Source organism: Anabas testudineus, chromosome 6, assembly GCF_900324465.2.
Source record: "Anabas testudineus chromosome 6, fAnaTes1.2, whole genome shotgun sequence".
Lineage (NCBI taxonomy): Eukaryota > Metazoa > Chordata > Actinopteri > Anabantiformes > Anabantidae > Anabas > Anabas testudineus.
This window is the reverse complement of record NC_046615.1, coordinates 7,008,553-7,028,113: the sequence shown is the minus strand read 5'-3', so window position 1 is coordinate 7,028,113 and position 19,561 is coordinate 7,008,553. Positions and strand designations below refer to the sequence as shown.

General features: G+C 40.6%; 1 protein-coding gene across 1 annotated transcript in view; it reads left to right on the top strand.

The window, feature by feature from the left end:
• tmtc2b (transmembrane O-mannosyltransferase targeting cadherins 2b) overlaps positions 1 to 19,561 on the top strand; it is an 80,631-nt gene that overhangs the window by 37,877 nt on the left and 23,193 nt on the right. Inside the window, exons 3-5 of the mRNA XM_026366564.1 lie at positions 15,887 to 16,736; positions 18,466 to 18,580; positions 19,074 to 19,159. Of these exons, the coding sequence (XP_026222349.1) occupies positions 15,887 to 16,736; positions 18,466 to 18,580; positions 19,074 to 19,159 (1,051 nt within the window). The remainder of the gene's footprint in view (positions 1 to 15,886; positions 16,737 to 18,465; positions 18,581 to 19,073; positions 19,160 to 19,561) is intronic.

The window sequence follows — 19,561 nt, the reverse complement described above, 5'->3', positions numbered from 1 at the left end:
CAGATTTTCAGCTTTTTGATTGAAAATTCACAAACCCTGCTGATCCAATTGTCTCTAGAAAAATAAAAAAATTAATAAATAAAAACATGGGCTGGCAGATCGTTACAAGTCTGGCAGGGGGCAGGGCCTATAGATTTCTTTCATGGTGTGCCATCGTGGTTAACTAACTTGGCAAGCGTCACCAGAGGCAGATGTATTCACAGTACATCCAGTGCAACTTCTGAAATCTGCACCGTGATCGCTGCCTGATGTTAAAAATGATTAAGCAAAAAAAACAAAAAAAAAAAATTGAAAACCTTGCACAAAATTGCATCGAAATGTTTAAAATATTTATATATGTTCACATACATTTATAGTTAAACTATTTAAAATACAATGAAACGGAGTAGACAGTGAAATGTTTCAGTAAAATAAGCGAGGCAACGGGAGACTACATAAAAGCAAGACTCAAGATAAGTATTGATGTTTCTTGGGTTATTAATAATAAATAATTCAACCTTTCAGAACCTCATAAACTAGTGATGAAATGCTAAAATCAATTTCAGAGGAGAGACAGAGTCAGTGATTTCTTTTTTGAGTAACCTGAAGTAACCTTTGCGCTACAGCAGAAATATGTCATAATGTTCTTTATTCTTCTTAAATGTCGTACTTGTGTAGTATTAAATTATAAAGTTACATTTCATCGTAACACAGAGGCCTTAACCATAAAGATAAATATAATCAGCTCTGTTTAAGCTTTTTACTGGCTCTGCCACAGATATTTGTATATGATGCATTTCACAAACTAACATGCTACAGATCACTCACAGTGGGTGACTTTCCATCGAAGAGACAAATAAGGAACCGTGTGGGCTGTCAGATACATTTGGAAAACAACTTTTTTTTTTTCTTCATTCTGTTGGGAGACGACTGTAAAACTGCATATTTTTTCTGGAAGCGGAGCTTCTATACATGGCTTGATTTTCCAAACGTGCAGCTCTGAGCTGACAATCGTCATTATCCTAGCATGCCATTAAGTCAAGCCACAGACAACATGAAAGGAAGCACAGACAGAAAGGTGTCATCAACGCTTCAGTCATGTTGACTTGGGAGGTTTCTGTCTTATCAGACTTGTCTGTCTATAATGTGATGCTGTTATTCTCAGGACAGTCCACTAATGTTGATCTGTCTCTGTGTCTGTGGAGGGAGGCAGTCACTTTAAAAGATCACAAGCAAAGGGAGTTATTCCTCAGGGTGAGCTGAGCCTTTAGCCGCCATGACATTTTGTACAGAGTTAAAAATGATCACAGTGAAAGTAAGTACAGTTCCCTCCCTAAATTTCAGGCTTGAGATGAATCACGTGCTGAAAACTTGGCCGCTGACGTCTCAAAGAAAAGTGTGTGAACAGGGAAAGCAGCTTTAATGTGTGATAAGAAGGAAACTGGAAATAAAAGCATGAAAAAGTAACTGTCTCAGCCCTTTTCTCATCCGAGTACATAAAATCCATTCTTCAGTCGGAGTAAAAAGGGCCCGCGTGTTGCGTGACTGACAGACCACAATGGGCTGGTGCTATGTTTTATCTCCGAACTTTCCACTCAGCTGAAGTCATTTGACATTTAATGTTGAAATGGTGAAACGGGCTTTCTTATCTGATTGTGGCGCACAGTCAATTACATTAGAGTTTTATATCTGCTGCAAATCTCCCATTTTGTCATTACGGCTTCTGTGGACAGTTTGAAGGTTGCACTGGGAGCTTTGCTGTGTAAATCGTTTTATCAAGTCTTCAACTGCCCTGTCTCTAAGTACAAATAAGAGGATATTATCTTTTAATTATAAGTTACAGTTGCACAATCTTAAATGGGCATAACTGATCTTGAGCTTGATTCACTGCAATTAGCCATGTGTGAAAGTAAACATAGGGAAATACAAAGTTTTTTTTAAAGGGGTAAAATCCAATAAATCATTTTAGAAAAAGACGCATCGTAAACTAGGCCAGAACATATTGTCAAACTGAATAGATTATAATTCCTTTGTGTACTGTACATGTGTCTCTTCTCATGGGTTTTTTGTCTGTATGGTGTCGGCTTCAGAGCTTACATAGATCCAGTTCTTCCATTTATCACATTTAATTCTCCCTTGGCAACAGAAAATTGTTAAAGGGATTAAACAAGCACGCTGTAACTTTATATTCTCGAATAGATTGTGTGAATATTAATCACTTGCTACATTATACAATGAATTTCGCATAAAAGCTTTGCAAGCAAGCATTGGACTCTTTTGTTCTATGTTCATGTTAGTAGTGCAGGAACTTCTGTGTGTATGAGAACGGAGAAACCGAAATGGAAAGTAGGAAAAACAATATGTAGTGCCCAGATAGACCTGGTGCAACCTTTGGATGCTCGAGTGACCTTTTTCATATGAAACTTAATGTTCTTTGGTGTGTTAATGTGTTAATGGGACAGTTTTATAAAACATGAATACATAAAAATCATTTCTTTCTTATAGAATCTGTTTTCAGCAAGTTGCAGTTTAACTTTTTGTGGCCTATGATCTCCGCAGCACATTCAGTGTTGAATAAGTTGTGCCAACGTAAGTCTGCAGCTAACAGTGTTTTCTAATTAGACATGTGCAGTCTTCAAAAGTGGAAAAAAACCTGTCATTAAACTGTTTACTCAAGCTGACCTTTACAGTGGTGATACTCTCCAGTTGCCTTTTGTGCCTGATTAAAGCATTTACAGCCATGTGTTCGTATGTATTCAGCTACTCCCAGGCAATGAGTTTATAGCATTTAAATGTAACATAGTTGGCATTAGTGTGTGTAGGGGGGGGTGCGACCACAGTTTATGTGGAAAAACATGGTTTTTACGATTGTTCCTGCACAGCGTTAGTTAATAGGCTCATTTTCAATAAGAGATACTAAAACACAATTAAAGCTTTAATTAAGCTGAGGAACGAATGCCTTTTAAAGAGAGCTCACGGTGTGTATCCCATCACATAATGCGATATATACTCTGTCCTATGGTGCTCTTTCCTTGTTAGTTGGTTAATAAAATAAATGTTTGGTAAGTTGTAGACAGTTATATTGGTTTAAATGCAAGGTGTAGCTATGGGAAACAAGATCTGTTTGGTCGTGTAATTCTATGTAAACAACTTTATTCCCTTTCTTTAGACGTGTGGCTTACACATCTATTTTAACGTGAAGGCCCATTGTTCTTTTTCAGCAGTCCACGTAATGGCATATTGGTTCTCCACATTTTTTTTTAACCAGTGAGAGAAAGTGATCTCTTCACACCGTGGAGGCAAACACTGTTGTTAACATACAGGTACAAAATGAGCCAAAGTTGCTGAAGGGCTGCGATGACGCGACCATGTCCATGGCGAGAAAATCCCTTTGAAAGTACAATAGAGAAATCTGATGCTCTGAAAGTGTAAACTGGATGAAGAGGAATGGTCATGGTGATGTCATTTCAGCAGTGTACGTCCAGCGGTGTCTCCTGAGCACACAAGAGCTCAAATGGATCTTTACAGAAACTTGAGACACTGAGCTACAATCGCATTTGCTCATGTCCAACATCTGACAAAGTAGCCACTGGAAAATGCTTCTAAATTTGGGACAAGGCCCAGCTGGCCCCCAGCAAATGTCAAGCTTACTCACTTTATCTTTTCACACCTCCTGTTTTCTGCTCACATTTCTTGCTATTAGCGCAAGGTCACTGCTTCAGCCCCCATGTGGGTTACGTGTCTAGAAGGTGACAGAGTTCACCTGGGCTGGGAACTCAGGTGTCTGGGAGCTGGTGAGGCCGGCAAAGGCTTGACCTCGGGGATGTCAGAGATGGAGCAGAGTGGGAAGAGCATAGGCGAGACGGGAGTCCCTCTGATGCCAAGGCGTGTGTGTGTGTGTTTGTGTGAGTTATAGACCCTGCATGCAAAATATGACCATCCATACATCCCCTTGCTGTGCATTAGGTAGAAACAAGAAAACACAGCCCAGCCCATTCCTCCTTACCTGAGGCTCCACAGATGCTCCTCCATGGTCTAATGGCTCCTGTCACTGTGTGATGGATTGGGCCTGGTAGGCTCAGCTAGTGCCCCCTGCCCTCACCCACCTGCTTCTCACATGGGGATACACACCAGTGCTTCTAGTTTGTATAGGGAGATGGGTGGCTGGAGGTGTGCATGATGGAAAACCATCTACGGAAATACAAATCAGTAATAGAGGTAGCTACTTTGGTTGGTTTGCCATGAAAAAAATCAGCAAAACTATTCCACAGCTAAAGGAAGCACTTGCTTGTGGTTATTGCTGCCAAATGTAGTTCAACCAGTTATTAAAACATGTTTCACTTACTTTTTTCTACATCACTGTGTATGTTTAGTAGGTGTGTTCAAAAAAGACATGAGAGATTGTGACTTTATGTTTAATCAGCTTAGAAATATTGTTTGTTTATAGTTGTGAATTTTTAAAATCAAATTTCATGACCGATTTATTCAGAAAACCAGGAAAGTGCACTTTTGGTTTGTTTTAGACTTGCTAGTAGGCAGATGTTTATACATTTGGATGCAGTCAGGCTTGCCCCTTGTTCCAGACTTCATGCTTTCCTAAGCTAACAAACTCCTGGCTCCTCAACTCCATATTAAACATTGTGTTAATGTCCTTAACTAGAAGTGTGTCTTTGAAATGTGGCTTGAAACTGTGTATGAATAGTGCTGGTTCTTCATCTCTTTCAAGAATTAGCAGAGGAAGTGAGGATGGTAATACTGTACAGAAGATAAGCACACATCTTTTGGCCCCTGAATGTCAAAACTCTTTCGGGTAAAAAAAAAAATAATTAAAATAAAACCAGTGCAGCCACTGTGTTGCTTCAGCCTGCTGTTCCTCAGCCATGAGAAAATCTGACAGTGCCAGTAACACTGTGACTTGGACTTTGTGCAATTGGAGAAGAACTAAAAATCTGCACAGTAAATCAAAGCCTTATATTGTTAAAAAAAATACAGATGACGCATGAAGGGTGAAATATTTCTTATTGTCCCTTGCGTCACTTCTTGTTTAAAACAATAGAGCACCTCACTCCTTTTATAGCCAGCGTGTCTGATAATCAGTTGTGGCATGTTATGTAAGACCAGTGTTCTGCAGAATCATTCTGGCGCATGCACGGGGTTGTCTTAAGGGAAATGTGTGTACATTCGCTGGCTTATCTGTTTTTCACAATATCATTACGTTTTCACAGGCTTTGAATAAGGACAGACTCACAGTAGTGAAATCCACTCCTAGTAATTACCAGAGATGCGCTTTCATTGTATTTTCTCACAGCCTCTCTTTGGACAGTCTGAAACCAAATATGCCCCCTTTCTTCCAGCACATTCTAAGGTCAATTTATATTTTAGGTTGAAAAGTTTGCAAACTATAGTTTAGAACTTCAACACGAGTGAAATATAGTTTGGGCCTTTGTTTCACTTGCTGACCATAGCTCCTATTTAGGGTTCCTTTTTATGGTTTCAGCAAATAAACTGGCATGTTAAGTCAGTCAGCCAGAACTGCATTACTCGAGACTTCCAGCTGCTATACCAGTAAAAACAGACTAGTGTGAGCCCCAGCAAGGCCCAAGTATAATCTTTCTTTCGTTTAATTACAGTATGAAATTAAAAGGCGTTCTTCTGAAACAATGCCGCTTGATACTTTCACACATAGTCCAAGTACAGGGTTCTTCAGAGTCATTTGTTGGTAGAAGTTTTCTGAGGGCTTGTTGGGTAAAGCTCAACAAAATTAGTACGTGATAACTGGAATGGCTCAAAAGCTTATAGAGGGTTTAGAGTACTCATAGGAAATTTCTCAAGTCCATTGTTTGTATACTCAGTGCAGTAAACATGGCGTTTAGGAATCCTATTTAAAACAAGCACAACCTGATATTCAATAAACTATAAACAGCTGCTGACAGAAATTAATTAATTCCGATGTAAAGTGGGCGAAATTCCAATTTACACAAACAAAGGAAAGGGAAACAAATTGAGGGCTATCTGAAAGTGAGCATGTCCTGCAACAAATCCTAATGTTGCTGGAGGCAGTGTGGTCCAATCTGTTACCTGGATGGGTTGGTGTTAGAGCTCTGAGTCCCAGAAGCAATTCCCCTTATGCATGCTGCTATAAAGGACTGCTGCATTTCCCAGCAGAGGTCCTATCATCACCATGGGCACTCCCAGCACAGAGGGAAGAGAACTGAAGGGAAACAGGGCATGTGAGAAGGAGATGGAGCAAGACTGTGTTGACGAGGAGGGGAGAGACAGTAATGGATGGGCCAGCCAAGGGACAGAGACGCGCAGAGAGAGAGGGAGATAGAGAGCCTGTTGTAGGCATTTTCAGGAGGCTCTGTCTGTGTGAAGTGCTTCTGTCAGATGGCCTGTCACTACCATGAACCATCAGCCACTGGTTGCCCTATTTTAGGACACAAAGACAAGGGCCACATCTCTAGCAAGCCGGTGTTACAGCCTTTTTCCTTTTTTCTTCAATGGATGCTGGTCATGCTTCACAGTGGAGTCTCTGCGAACACGTGCAAAACCTACCGTGGCACACGTTGGTCAATATGTTGTTAATAAAGCGTGTGATTTGCTGTTTTGTTGTGTTAAGAAGTAACACAGATGTGGTTCTGAAAAACACCCCCCAACGTTTTCGGGACAGTGTGTTGTAATTTGTAAAAGTCAGCAACTATTTTTAGACTAGATTGATCGTTTCCTTTGTTTTTTCTAGCAGAGGTGCCAGGTGCTCCCTGGCTCAGTCTAGTCTCCTGCGAGGACTTGCTCTTTTTCTGTGTCTCAGGATGTTGAACTGAATACTGCAACAGAGGGACTCACGGAGCTTGACAACGGCTGTCTGACGCCAGAAACAAAAGGCAAAAAAATCGAAAGCACAAATTTAGTCATCTGCGCTCTGAATTTAGTAATCTGTATGCACAACTTTGTTTGTTTTCCCCTCATGGCACCCTGGAGCTTTGTACTCATCATCTTATTTTTTTTTATTCATCAGAATTTCTGTGTGTCCCTGTACGTCTGCTGTTGTCCTTTCCAGACTGTGTTCCATATCAAATCTGTCATAGCTAACATTTAAACAAAGATCTCTTTTGCAATGTACTCTGCTCAGTTTCAGTATGTTTGTGTTATCAGGCATCTTCAGATTGTTGGGAGTGCTAATTGTGACGGAGTTCTTCTTCAGCTGTTTTCCTCTTGTACATCCTCTCACACTACTCTCTACTTGTTATCCATTTTCTCGTGTTTAGCATTTGATTTGCAGTTTCTGTCCTTAAACATTCAGTCAGCCGTGTGGACTAAATGGACTCTGGCCCCCGCCCAGTTCTAATTTCTCTTCTGTGACACATTGGAATGATTATCACAGCTGTAAAGTGAAGCCACACGGGATTTAGTCCACCGGTTGTAAACATGCAAATTGTGGAAAGAATCCTTCTCCACAATAGGATTTGTAAAAAGGAAAGTTTAGCGTTATTGAGAGTCATGCTGATTAAATCGCTAAATTGCTAAAAGCCTGGTTTGTCAGCACCAGCATGTAAACCCCTGCTCCGAAACATCATCTATATGGATATCGTTGTAGGCTGTTAGTGTATTAATAATACAAATGAAACTCTGCAGTGAATCTAATTGATTAGATTAAAAAAAATGTCCATATGTTGCATCTCACCATCTTTCCACAGAAGGATTGAGTGTTAGAGCAAAAGGAGTTATACAGGTGCCCGGTTTCTGCGCCAGCACATCTGGGAATTCTTCTCTCAATTCCCAGATTCATTGGTAATCTGGGGGCATGCTGCTATGGCATTGACTTATCATGTGCCGGCATGAGTTCGAGCCTGCACAGAGACACGGATGTTCATACCGACAGAAAGATGCTTGGCATGGCCAGCATACTCCCACAGCGTTAAAGGTTTCTCAATGTTGTGTTTGATCTCTCAGGTTGTTTCTCTCTCTCTCTCTCTCTCTCTTTTTGCATTTTCTCTCTCTAGTGCTCATTATAGTTCCCTCTGTGAGGCCTTATCTGATTTTCCATCTTTGCTGAAAGCTACAAATTAAAGGAATTATACCGTGCTTCAGTGACTTTTATGATTTTTTTTTTTTTTTAAGATTTTATGATGATTTTATGACTCTGATCTGTGGCTCTATTCCTTTAAAAATTAAGCTGGGTCTTTTACTAGTACGATTTGTAGTGCTGTTCATTTTTACCCTACCCAAGCATTTCGGGGGGGATAGTGTTCTCAAAAACTGTGGGATGAATGACCTTTAAAATTTTGTGCAGACATTTATGTTCCCCTCAACATGACTTTAGCAATCACCACAGATGATGAACGTGGCGACAGTTGGCGCTGAAAAATCTAGTACAAACCTTGACTCTTTTGTGGTTGATGCTCGCTTTTCCTGTTCATTGTCATCCCACACCACTAGTCGTCTTTTTTTGTGCTCCGCTGATCTTCCCTCTTGCCTGTTACTAGCCAGTATAAACAGCAACAAATGGTATGCTGCTCACTGAGATTTAGTCTTCCACCATAACACGACACACCAGTGAGCTGTTTTCAAAAAGCAATCAGAGCAATTTTCTACATGCGGCATCCGACATCCGTCTGACAGTAGATCTGCTTAGCTTTGGACCTCAGCTCTGGATTTGTGTGTCTCGTCTGTGCATATTTTGTAGGGGCTTGCAGCTTTGAAAAACCTGCAATGCGATGTCTCTGATCTACCAAATCCAGTACATAGTAATGACTGTGAATCTGTTCGCGACACGGTTAATCCAGTTTGAATGGGACTCAGAGAAAGCCTCCGAATCAGTACATTTCTGTTTCTTTCCTTCTTCTCTATATTGTTATCATATATATATATATATAGTTATCTATAAAGTCCTTGAGAGACCATGGGTTGACATGGAGCATAACTTAACCTCAAACCCAAATTTCATCCCACACTGAAGGGTTTGAATCAGCATTATGTCACAGTAGATTTGCTGCAGCGGTCACACAGTCTAGTAAGCCCTTACAGCACAAATAAATATAAGAAAGAAAGTACAAAGAGCAGAAATTAGGAACAGTCACTTTATTTTTCAAAACGTTACTGTGGTTTCAGCCAACAAATATCTCCTCTGTGTTTGCGTCAACTTTGGTTTTCCATTGTTAGTGTGTTCTGAATGTTTGGTCAGCCTGACCCTTTTTCTGCCTTCTCTTAATGCGTCTTGATTTCTTATTGAGTACTAATTAATTTTCGGGACTTTCCATATAACAAACTGTGATGCACCACCTAGATGTTGCTGTGTGACCTGGCGAGACTATTATAAAAACAAGCAAAGCGCGCTGGACACATTTTTCTTGCTGCTTTGAGGTTGGGGTGGATGGAGTTGACAAATGGCCGTTACTTTAATGAAAGTGTGAGAAGTTTTGTTGCCTTTTTCCGTACATGATGTACTCAGATTTGAATAAACACTGACAATGTGGGAAGGTGGACGATTTCCCATTAATTAGCTGTTTGTATCCCTTTGCTCAGGTCATTCTCTATTATTTTTCTTCCTACTCACTGTGCGACACACTTCTCCATATGTTCAGATTTCATCCCCTCCAGAGGCTTCCTGTGGTTGGACAGAATATGATGTGTCTTTCCTATACTATTAGACATCTATAGATGTCTGATTGCCACTGATGAAAAATAAATCCACAATGATTTTGGTACTGGGAGAGGGACATCCTTCATGACCCCTAAATCAGGGCAATCTGGCTTCAGCATGAGAAGAAGACATTTTGTAGCACGTCTATATAGGACAGCTGAAATAAGCGTTTTTAAAGAGGCTGTATAAAGTTGAGACGAGCTGGAATGTTGAGGTATGGTTTCGAGAGAAATGGATCCCGTGTTGGTTCAATAATTATGGTTAATAAAGACTGACCAAGAGGACACGAGCTTTACGATGTCTTGGTCGGAAATTTTCTCGCTTAGATTTATTTTCTTACACCACATACGTTTAGACTCCAGCTCTTTTTTTTTTTTCTACCTTTAGAGATAGACAGTAGTACTTAAAGTACATCTGCATCCAATGCAGAAATAAAATTAAAATTGCCTTTCATTCACATAGGCACCATATATTGCTTGATATATTGCCTTTCTTGGACTTTTTCCCACTTTCTCCCACCTCCTCTATGTTTTCTTAATCTGGAAACTACATGTTTTAATTTCTTCCACTTAATAAAAGTCTGTTTTTTTAATCGCCAACAAATTCCTGCTCATCACTGGCCTTTTTCCAGCCCTATGCATTTCCTGGGCCAGATCTTTTTCCCTCTCGGTCTTTGCAGCTCTATCTGTCCGCCAGCCAGGCCAGCTGACTGTGTGGGTTTTTCTGATGGGTTCATGTAGGTTAAAAGCTTTGATCATGAACAGGGCGAGGCACGTCCACTGTGGGGTTTGACTTCATGACCTCTCGAACCATGTGACCCACAGCCCAGCAGTGGTCCACTTGACTTTAGGTAAACTATGCACTGAGGCTACACACTGTCTGTTGTAAAGTGATTGCAGCATCCGCACAGCTTCTGATTGAAAACATGTTTTTTAATTGTGAATTTATTACATTTGACCGTACATCTTTACATATAGTGCACTTTAAATACATACAATATTATTGATTGAGATGTCACAGCTTTCCATCATCTAAAATCATTTTGAGAATGATGCTTATTTGCTAAGCTTCAGATGACAAGATTGATAACAGTCTCATGCATGTAACAGTACATGTGAAGCCATTGCTAGCCAAGATAGCATGGCTCTGTCCACCGGGGACAAAATAAGGCTTCCAGCACGTCTTAAGCGCTTTATTGTTTGTGCAAAAAAGACGTGGTTTAGTGCCAGATTAAGTCTGTTTTTAGACTGACTAACTTGCTGTAATTACCTCCTATACCATCACAGCACGTCCTTTTCACACTTCAATTTTAAGACTAAACAAACACAACATAACACATTTTGCGAGCTTTATAGGGGCAAAAAAGCAAATTATGTTAGTTGCAGTCAGTGCGGAGCCAGGCTAGTGCAGCAAAAAACAAACCATGCTGTTGCAGTAAATGACTGAGAAAATGGAAAAAACGAAACACCTTACGCATTATATGTCTAATTGTCAGGCATCAGCTTAATCGCATTTTGAGGACCTGAGCCAGCTGTTGGTAACACATAACATGTTGTTAGGAAGTCAATAGTGGGGGCCCTTATCTTGTCCTGTCTGTTAACAATCAGATTTTACACCCAAAGGTTCTTTACTGTCTCAGAGGAGGTGATCACAACAGCTGCTGCTGATAATAATGAGACAAGATAGATGGTGAATTTGTGGTTCGTCAACCTCAAGCATGATTAGTTGATCCAGCAGTCAAGGGCACAAGCCAAGAATATCCATCCTTCAAGCCTTCAGAAAGGATCTGGGAGCTGGTGTTCTTCCCAAATTTGAGCTTTGTGCGAGTGTCTGCGTCTGAAGGCCTTGAAGGTGGTTACACTCTCTTGATTGGTATCCCGAGCTCATTTTCACTTCCATTACAAGTCTGTCATTGTGAGGCAGGATCTTGATGAAAGGCTCTCTGCAGACAATTGATCTCAGTAATAATGAAGAGGAGGCCATCGGTCAGACATGCCACTTCTTCTTTCACGGGGATTTTCTTGGAGTTGCATGCCGGAGTGTGAGCCAGTCCCAGCGTTGCAATTTGATGAGCTAGTTAAATGTGTCATAGGATGGGTCGTTCTTAAAGTGTGTGGTGTGGAAAAATGGTGTGGTGTGCATCAGCCAATTATGCAAAAAAGCCTGTGTGTACCTAGAGAATAGAGTACTTTCACCAAACTAATTAATTCAATTTCTCTCTTAGCTCTTTCTATTTTATTTTGCCACAAGACTTCTTTCACAGCAGTCCATGCAGGAAGAAAAAACTAGGTAGATTGAGTTTTTTTTTTTTTTCTCTCAGTCAATTCAACCTAATCAAAGTGTAGAAGAAAAAAGGCAGGCATAGGCACAAATTGGCCTGTTTTGCATATCATCTCAAAGGATATTTTATTCACATGCCTCTTTTATAAAGGCTAAATTGTTTCAATTCTCAACTGATAGCGCCTGAAACTCAAAAGAGAATTAAAAAAAAAAAAAAAAAACACTGCCCTCATGCCTCCTACAGGGTTGTGCTAAACCATTTATTTCAAACTAAACTGGATTATAGACAAAAGGTACAAAGCTTAGAATGCCTTGGTTTTTTCTGCATAATAGATGTATAGCACCCGGGGAGCTGTTGCCTGGATGGAAACTGAACTTAACGCTTTGAATAGTAGATATTTTAAGCCATATTACAAATGATGTGTTTATTCAAGAGATACTGTAATAGATGTAAGATTAATTTCCCACAACAATAGGTCCTCCAGAACATCTCCACAGTACTTATATGATTTATAGTTTTTGTCTTTACAGTTATTTTCTACAGAAACATTAAGCTGTTGGTAAAGTGGGACAAGGGAAGGGTGCAATCAAAGGATTGTTGTTTTATTTTTTTTTAAATGCCCAAAGACTTTATGCTGCATGGAAAAGGGGAATTCTCAATGTGCAAGTGCAGCACAAGAATGTAAATGAAACACCGCCCTGGTCGTCAGCATTGACATATGGATGTGGTTAAGGTGTTGGTGTGTGAGTGTTCACAGTGTCTGGGAAGAGTCAGGATGACATGTCTGTTTGTCACTGTGCCAGGTATGAATGAGTATGTGTGGGGTCGGTGCCAGGTTGTCGTCAGCAGGAGGAGCACTTCAAGGCCTTCAGAAGTGTACAGTACACACAAAACACACACACACACACACACTAAACCCTCATGCCAACTCTTTGCCCTGTGGACGGTGGTCTCATCACATGAACAACGGTGCTTCGCAGCCTGAAAGACGCTGCTGTAATCACCCATAAACAGCACAGAGAGATTGCTTCAGAAGAGATGAGGGTGTTGTCTGGTTGGGAACCTGGCTTTGTGCCTTGTCCATATAACACACAATCATTAGATGGCCTGCTCTCGAAAAACTGAGACGGCTTTTCTTCCAGCCTCTCCTGCAGAGTGGTCTGAGTTAGCACCGAGGCCGTGTCATGTAAGCCCCGTGTTTGGGCCAGAAAGTCATCTTGAGAGCGAAGTACAAGAGCCTCATAAATCCAAGCCGGGTCTCCCTGAAGCAGTGATTGAGATGTATTAACACTGCTCAAGCCTCTCTGGCAAAGTCTGTAGAAAGTACAGCCCCTAGGCCTCACAGGCCACTTCAGTCCACTTCATCTCTTTGTAGAGTTTCTGCTCACCTGCTTACTGTACTGCAGATTGAAAAGTGGACATTGAAGCCCGGTGTGTGAGATCTGACAAGCAAGAAGTCCAGATAACTGATTTTAAATGTGGGTTTATAAGGAGTAGTGATTTAAATACAGGTAATAAAAGGTAATAAAATCTGCAATCTACCAGTAGACGTGGCTTTACTTCTCAAGCTCACTCACCAAATATCAAACCCCTACTTCCTATTTATCTCATGCAGGATTTTAGGTTTGAAGCACGCCTCAGTGAATACTGGTTATCTCACCATCAGCAGCAGTGTAGATGCTGCATTCCTGTGTGTCACTGAGAGCCAATTAAAATGATACATAGACATGGTATTAACCTCTGTTCAACAGGAAGTAGGGCTTGTTTATTCCCCTTTTTACTAGACCACTAAAACATCAGTTTTTGCTTCATGACCCATGTGTTTCTGCTTTGGCCTTTCACTTGAACTAGCACAATTTCAGTCACTCAAATTGCATTTCCGCATGAAGAAAAGTGAGTTTGGTCTCATTTTTGGAACCTGCACAACCATGTTTGTGCTATAATGTCACTTGTATGTGTTGCAGATGTTAATACTTATTGTTTTTTACTTATCGTAACACTGTAATTAGGATAGTTTGGCATAGATTCCTTAGTTTTGTATTTAGTTGTCTAGCTGTGGTCTGTGTTTTTATGTGGACTCACAGTGTGTTTTCAGCTTAAATACATCTATTATGTCTGATGGTGAAGTGATTCATCCATTATATCACTATTCACCTCCTCAACTACAGTATATATCATTAATTAAGAGTTCTTAAATATTATTTATTCTCATAGTGTATTCTACATTTATGGACTGTCTATTTGTTTTACTCTGTCCAGTCTTCAGCCCACCTTTTCTCCAGGATCTCCATGGGGAGCTGATGGGGACTTTTGGCAGTTACTCAAATTAATGAGAACTTGCGATGTGAATTGAAATGATGACCTTTTGTTGCCAAGCAACTGAAGGACTTCTTCAGCTGTGGTATATCCTCACAAAATACTGAAGTACTGTAGGCTGTTGTCAGGTTTCCTCTGAAGGTTTTGACAGCGCTGACCTTATGCAAGCTGATTTGTTTTCTCAGACTTGTGATATTTCCATAAACTCATCATGAACATTGTAGGATATACCAGTATTTAGCTCCACAGTGTACTTAACCCACACAATGTATTCTGCATAAGCATTGTCTCATTTTAGTTATTTCTACAAATAATGTTATTCTTTTCCTGAGTTATATTATATTATATATTTCTGGAAAATATAGTGTTCGGTTATTATCTAACATAATAGTTTATACATTGCATGTATCCTAATTAGTTGTTTGTGGATCATTTTCATGGCGTTGCCTTGGTGTCGGAGTGTTGGCCTGCAGCTCTTTGCTGCTAATGAGCACTATCAATGATCATTAGAAGACAACAAAGCTTTTCCCCTGCAGTCAGACGTCCCCGAGGCCTTCTGAAGTTTCGCTCCACTGATACAATTTGTAAATGGCAATGGACAGGCGAGGAAATCAATAGTACACCCCGAAAGCAGCGGTATGATGTTTATGATCATAGATGAGACATGTTTGTGCCCTTTGGAATGTGGAGATGGAGAAAGATCACATCCACTGGAATAAAGGTAATGTGAGGTTAGGCTCTGTGTTGCCTGAGGTTTAAGTTTAAATAATGAAACGAATATAATCTGAGAAAACATATAGAGCTACTGTGCCCTGGAGATTTAGATGCAGACTGCAGACTAATGAAACAAACAATTGCATAGTTCAGGTTTTGAATCCATATATTTCTGGGTTCTGTGGTGCTGATTTGTTTCCCATTTTTAATATATTTTTGTCGCACAAGATGTGACAGAAGTGGATATTGCTGTGTGCTACATTGCAGATCTTAGGAAAGAGATACATTTATCTGAGTTGGTTTTGAAACATGAACAACAGTCAGTTTGGTCCCAACAATGGGATCTGATTGCAGAAAAATATATCCAGTCATTTTTTAGAGTGCTGCCAACAAAGTATTAAACAACCAAACACACTATAAATATATCACGGGCGTTTCCACACAGCATTTGGGAAAGTGTTTAATATCGAGTCTGTAATATGATGAATGGTGTTCATATAGTTAAGTTTGTTTTGATATGTCTACGGAGGCCGTGACGAAAAGAAATGTGTATGAATCGAAAGTTGTGATGTAAGGTCACATTCATTTATAAACAATCAGTGAACTGAGTCAGTGTGTGAACGTTCTGGCTTTAATAAAAAATGCTAGTGCGCCATTTTACGCTTTTCTTTTTTCTTGTTTCTTGGCTTTATGTGCCACAGCTGACAACAGATCAGAGCAGCCAAAACCTTTCATTGACAATCATCAAACTGACTCTACTTAGTACTTTCTAGCATGGTTCTACATGATATTAGTAAATGGATCACTATAATGTACTATATACCATAATGTTTTAGCAATTTCATTCTTATAAAGTGAGAAAATCAGAGTATAGGTGTATTTTCTCCAAAAGACATTCCTTTCCTTCCCAATAGATTAAGGGGTTGTTTCATGTTTCTGTTTTCTTTGTCTTTCAGAGAAAGAATGTCCACCTGCTGCTGAATGTGTTTTTCCTAGCAGCCTGGGGAGCCATCCTGTTAGCGTGCCGCTTCTACTGGATGGGCAACAAACCCCCCAACTTCTCCAACTCTGACAACCCAGCAGCCGACGCTCCCTCACACCTCACCAGGGCGTTAACTTTCTTCTACCTGCCTGCCATTAACTTTTGGCTCCTCCTCTGCCCAGACACGCTCAGCTTTGATTGGTCAATGGACGCCCTGCCCTTGATCAGGAGCCTGGTTGATTGGAGAAACTTTTACACAGTAGCCTTCTACCTTGGATTGTTGTTGCTGGCTTGGTTCAGCTTGTGGACACATCACCAGTCAGCTAAGAGCAAGGACACCAATGGAAAAACTTATCATTATGTCAATGGCAGGAATGGAAATGGTAACGGACACAGTTACCAGTATAATGGCCATGAACATACAAACAATTCCCACACAGACACTTATATTAATAGCGCACAAAACGGTACCAAAAACCACTACGAGAGCAGGACTGCACTGCCCACCACTGAAAATGTTGTAGTTTTTTCTCTAGGCCTGCTGGTTATCCCTTTCCTCCCTGCTACAAATGTGTTTTTCTATGTGGGGTTTGTGATAGCAGAGAGAGTCCTGTACATCCCCAGCATGGGCTTTTGCCTGCTGGTAGCTGTGGGGATGAGGTCTCTGTACATCCGACTGCGACGCAGGTCTTTCAGGAAGACGTTGGTGTACTGCAGTGCAGCCCTGGTTGTTCTTTTTGGTGTCAAAACTGTCTTGAGGAACCAGGACTGGCAGAATGAGGAGATGCTCTACAAATCAGGGATTTATGTCAACCCTGCTAAAGGTAAGCCCCAACACGGATGCATGCTGTTATTCACATTAGCAGCCACCTTGGTGTAACCGCTCCAACATGAGCACAAACTGTTATATATGTACTTCTACACACATCCCCACATCCAAAGCGCTTCCACTCTCTGAATACCATGAGCAAACTTTTGGGTTTTGAACTTGATCATGTGTAATGTCTTTCTCCGTCTATGTCTACCTTGAATATTTCAAAGCAAATCTACATCAAAATGTCTCCACTTCATCACTCAGTCTTACCACAGTATACAAGTTCTCACTCTCTGTGCCCTAGAAACAAAATGAGACAGTTGTGAGTTTTACTCAATGTTAAATTTATTCTTAAATTCACTTGGTCGTACTGTTGTTACAAAGAAAACAACACAGTTGTGTCTTTATCACACATCTTCTTAGACCCAGCATGCGATCTGTTTAATGACACCACACGCCCTGTCTTACTTGGAAGGGCACCCATCACCCGTCTCTGACTGTCGTCTTCAACAAGAGAGAAAATATAAATAGTAAAAATAAAAATTCAAGGTCATCACACACAGATTTAGTATCCAAAGTGAAGCCTCAGAGCTGCCGAGAAGGGAAGCAGAGCAGGGACTCGCAGGGCAACAGCAGGACACGTTGTGTTAGCTAATTTCCTTTTCAGATTCTGCAGCGGAGCTGAGGCATGACAGCTGTTTGTTTTGGCAGGACATCAGCCGAATGGAGCAACAGCAATGTCCCCAACTCACATTCGATATAGCTAACCCAACCTCAGACACAAGACACACTCAGTGAATCGTTTGAACTGGGAAATTTTGGGATACACAGTAAAACTTCATCTCTGCATAACAGCATGCAGAACTAAATGGAGGGGTAGGGTTACCAACTAACTATGGAAATATTCTTCTGGTGTTACTATCATGTTTTTGTTTACACTATATAACCTTAAAATAGGTCAATAATAGCACCATGGCTGTAATTTACAATCATTTTCACTTTCTCAGATCATGTGCTTTTTAAAACACACAATTTTTAATGCCCAAGGTGAGTTGAATCATTTTTAGTCTAGTACATAGTGATGGAAAACAATAAAAAAAAAGCAACACATGCTTAAAATTGAAAAGCTAGAATAAAATTTTTGGGGCAATTTTGGTAATTGTAGAAAAAAATAATCACAGGATTTTTTTAGTGTTCAGTAGCTGCTAAAGCAGCAAATTTGACATTCAAGTTCTTTTTTAGGCTTTTTTCCGTTATTATCTTACATCCAGCGAATTCCTTTTGTTCTGTCGCTCCTTTGCATTTGTTGTCACACTCCACAGTGTCTGCACGGAATGTATAAAAGCTCTTAGCAGTCTTATTTCACCTGTCAGTTACTGCATTATGCCATTCAACACCAACACTATTCGCCACGCAATAGCACTGTGGTGGTCCTCTATTCATGCACACTCTCATAGGAACAAAGCTCCCCCGGTGTGTCGTCCCTCTTTCCTCTAATGTCTTGGTATACCAGCTGCCTCAGAACAGAACAGAACATCCTCTTCAGGGGTTAAAGAACACTGATCCCATGTCAGCGTGAGGCTGCGGATAACAAAAGAAAATTATTACTTGCCACACAAATATCCTCTCCCGCTGCTTTAATTGAAGAGCTTTTTAAGAAAAAGTTGCTATTCAAGATGGATGCCACAGATTTCCCTTTTTGTTCTGTTTGATTAACCTTTTGCTTTGTAACCCGTCAGCATGGGGCAACCTCGGAAATGTCCTGAAGAGCCAAGGAAAGATGGAGGAGGCCGAGCAGGCGTACAGAAACGCCCTGTATTACCGCAGCAACATGGCTGACATGCTGTATAACCTGTGAGTTTGTATTTTATGTATTTACGTCTTCTTATCATTTACCTTTCATTGGTATTGGTATGTATTTGTGTCAAAGAGCTGCTGCAAGGCTTCTAAATATATGTTGTGCTTGTATGTGTGTATCCATTCATAATTGTTTCAATGGCTTAAAAGTATGTGTATGGACAGGTATTTTTTTTTTTTTTTTACATTCGTGCATCCATTGATCAGAGCTGTTCTCTCAGAGAAACTGCCGCCTTGTCTTGTACTCCCCGGAGCGCTGTTCTTTCTGACTGGGTTATTAATGGTGCTGTTTTAGCCTGAGGGGAAAACACAAAACATCCACAGCCAATAATGTCTGCGGTTTGCTAAGATCTAAATCTCCCCCATCAGTTTTATCAGCTGCTCGTGTTCTTGTCTAATCCTAACAGAGGCTCTAAACTTTAAACATCTCCTCGTTTGAGTTTTCCAAGCGCTGAACTGCACACACTGTCATTTCTTTTGTCTGTTCCAGCGGTTTGCTGCTTCAGGAGAGCAACAAGTTCTCAGAGGCACTCCAGTACTATAAGCTGGCCATTGGGAGCCGGCCAACTCTGGCTTGTAAGTACAGCTCTTCTTTTTTATTGACAATCTCCAGCTCTTGTGGTTGTGGCTGTGCTGTGTCCAGGCAACAGGGAACACAGGCTGTGGTTATGTGAAGGGAGAGGAATAGGTGGCAAAGGGCAGCGGGTATACGGCTGAATTAAACATTCAACACAGCTGTGTGACTGACTTGCAAAGCCAAGAGATGTCAACAGATCAAGCAACTGCATGATGTCATTTATTATGAATTCAGCCCATGATAGTCTCATTTCTTTTTATCCTTCCTGCGTTTGTTCCCTGTCTTTTTTTTTTTTTTTTTCTCATTTCTTGGCACGTCCTCCCTTTTCTTTGCTTCCTCTCCTTCCCATGAGAATTTGGGCGATTTTTTCTGCTTTCCCTGGAATTAAATCTTCCATGCGG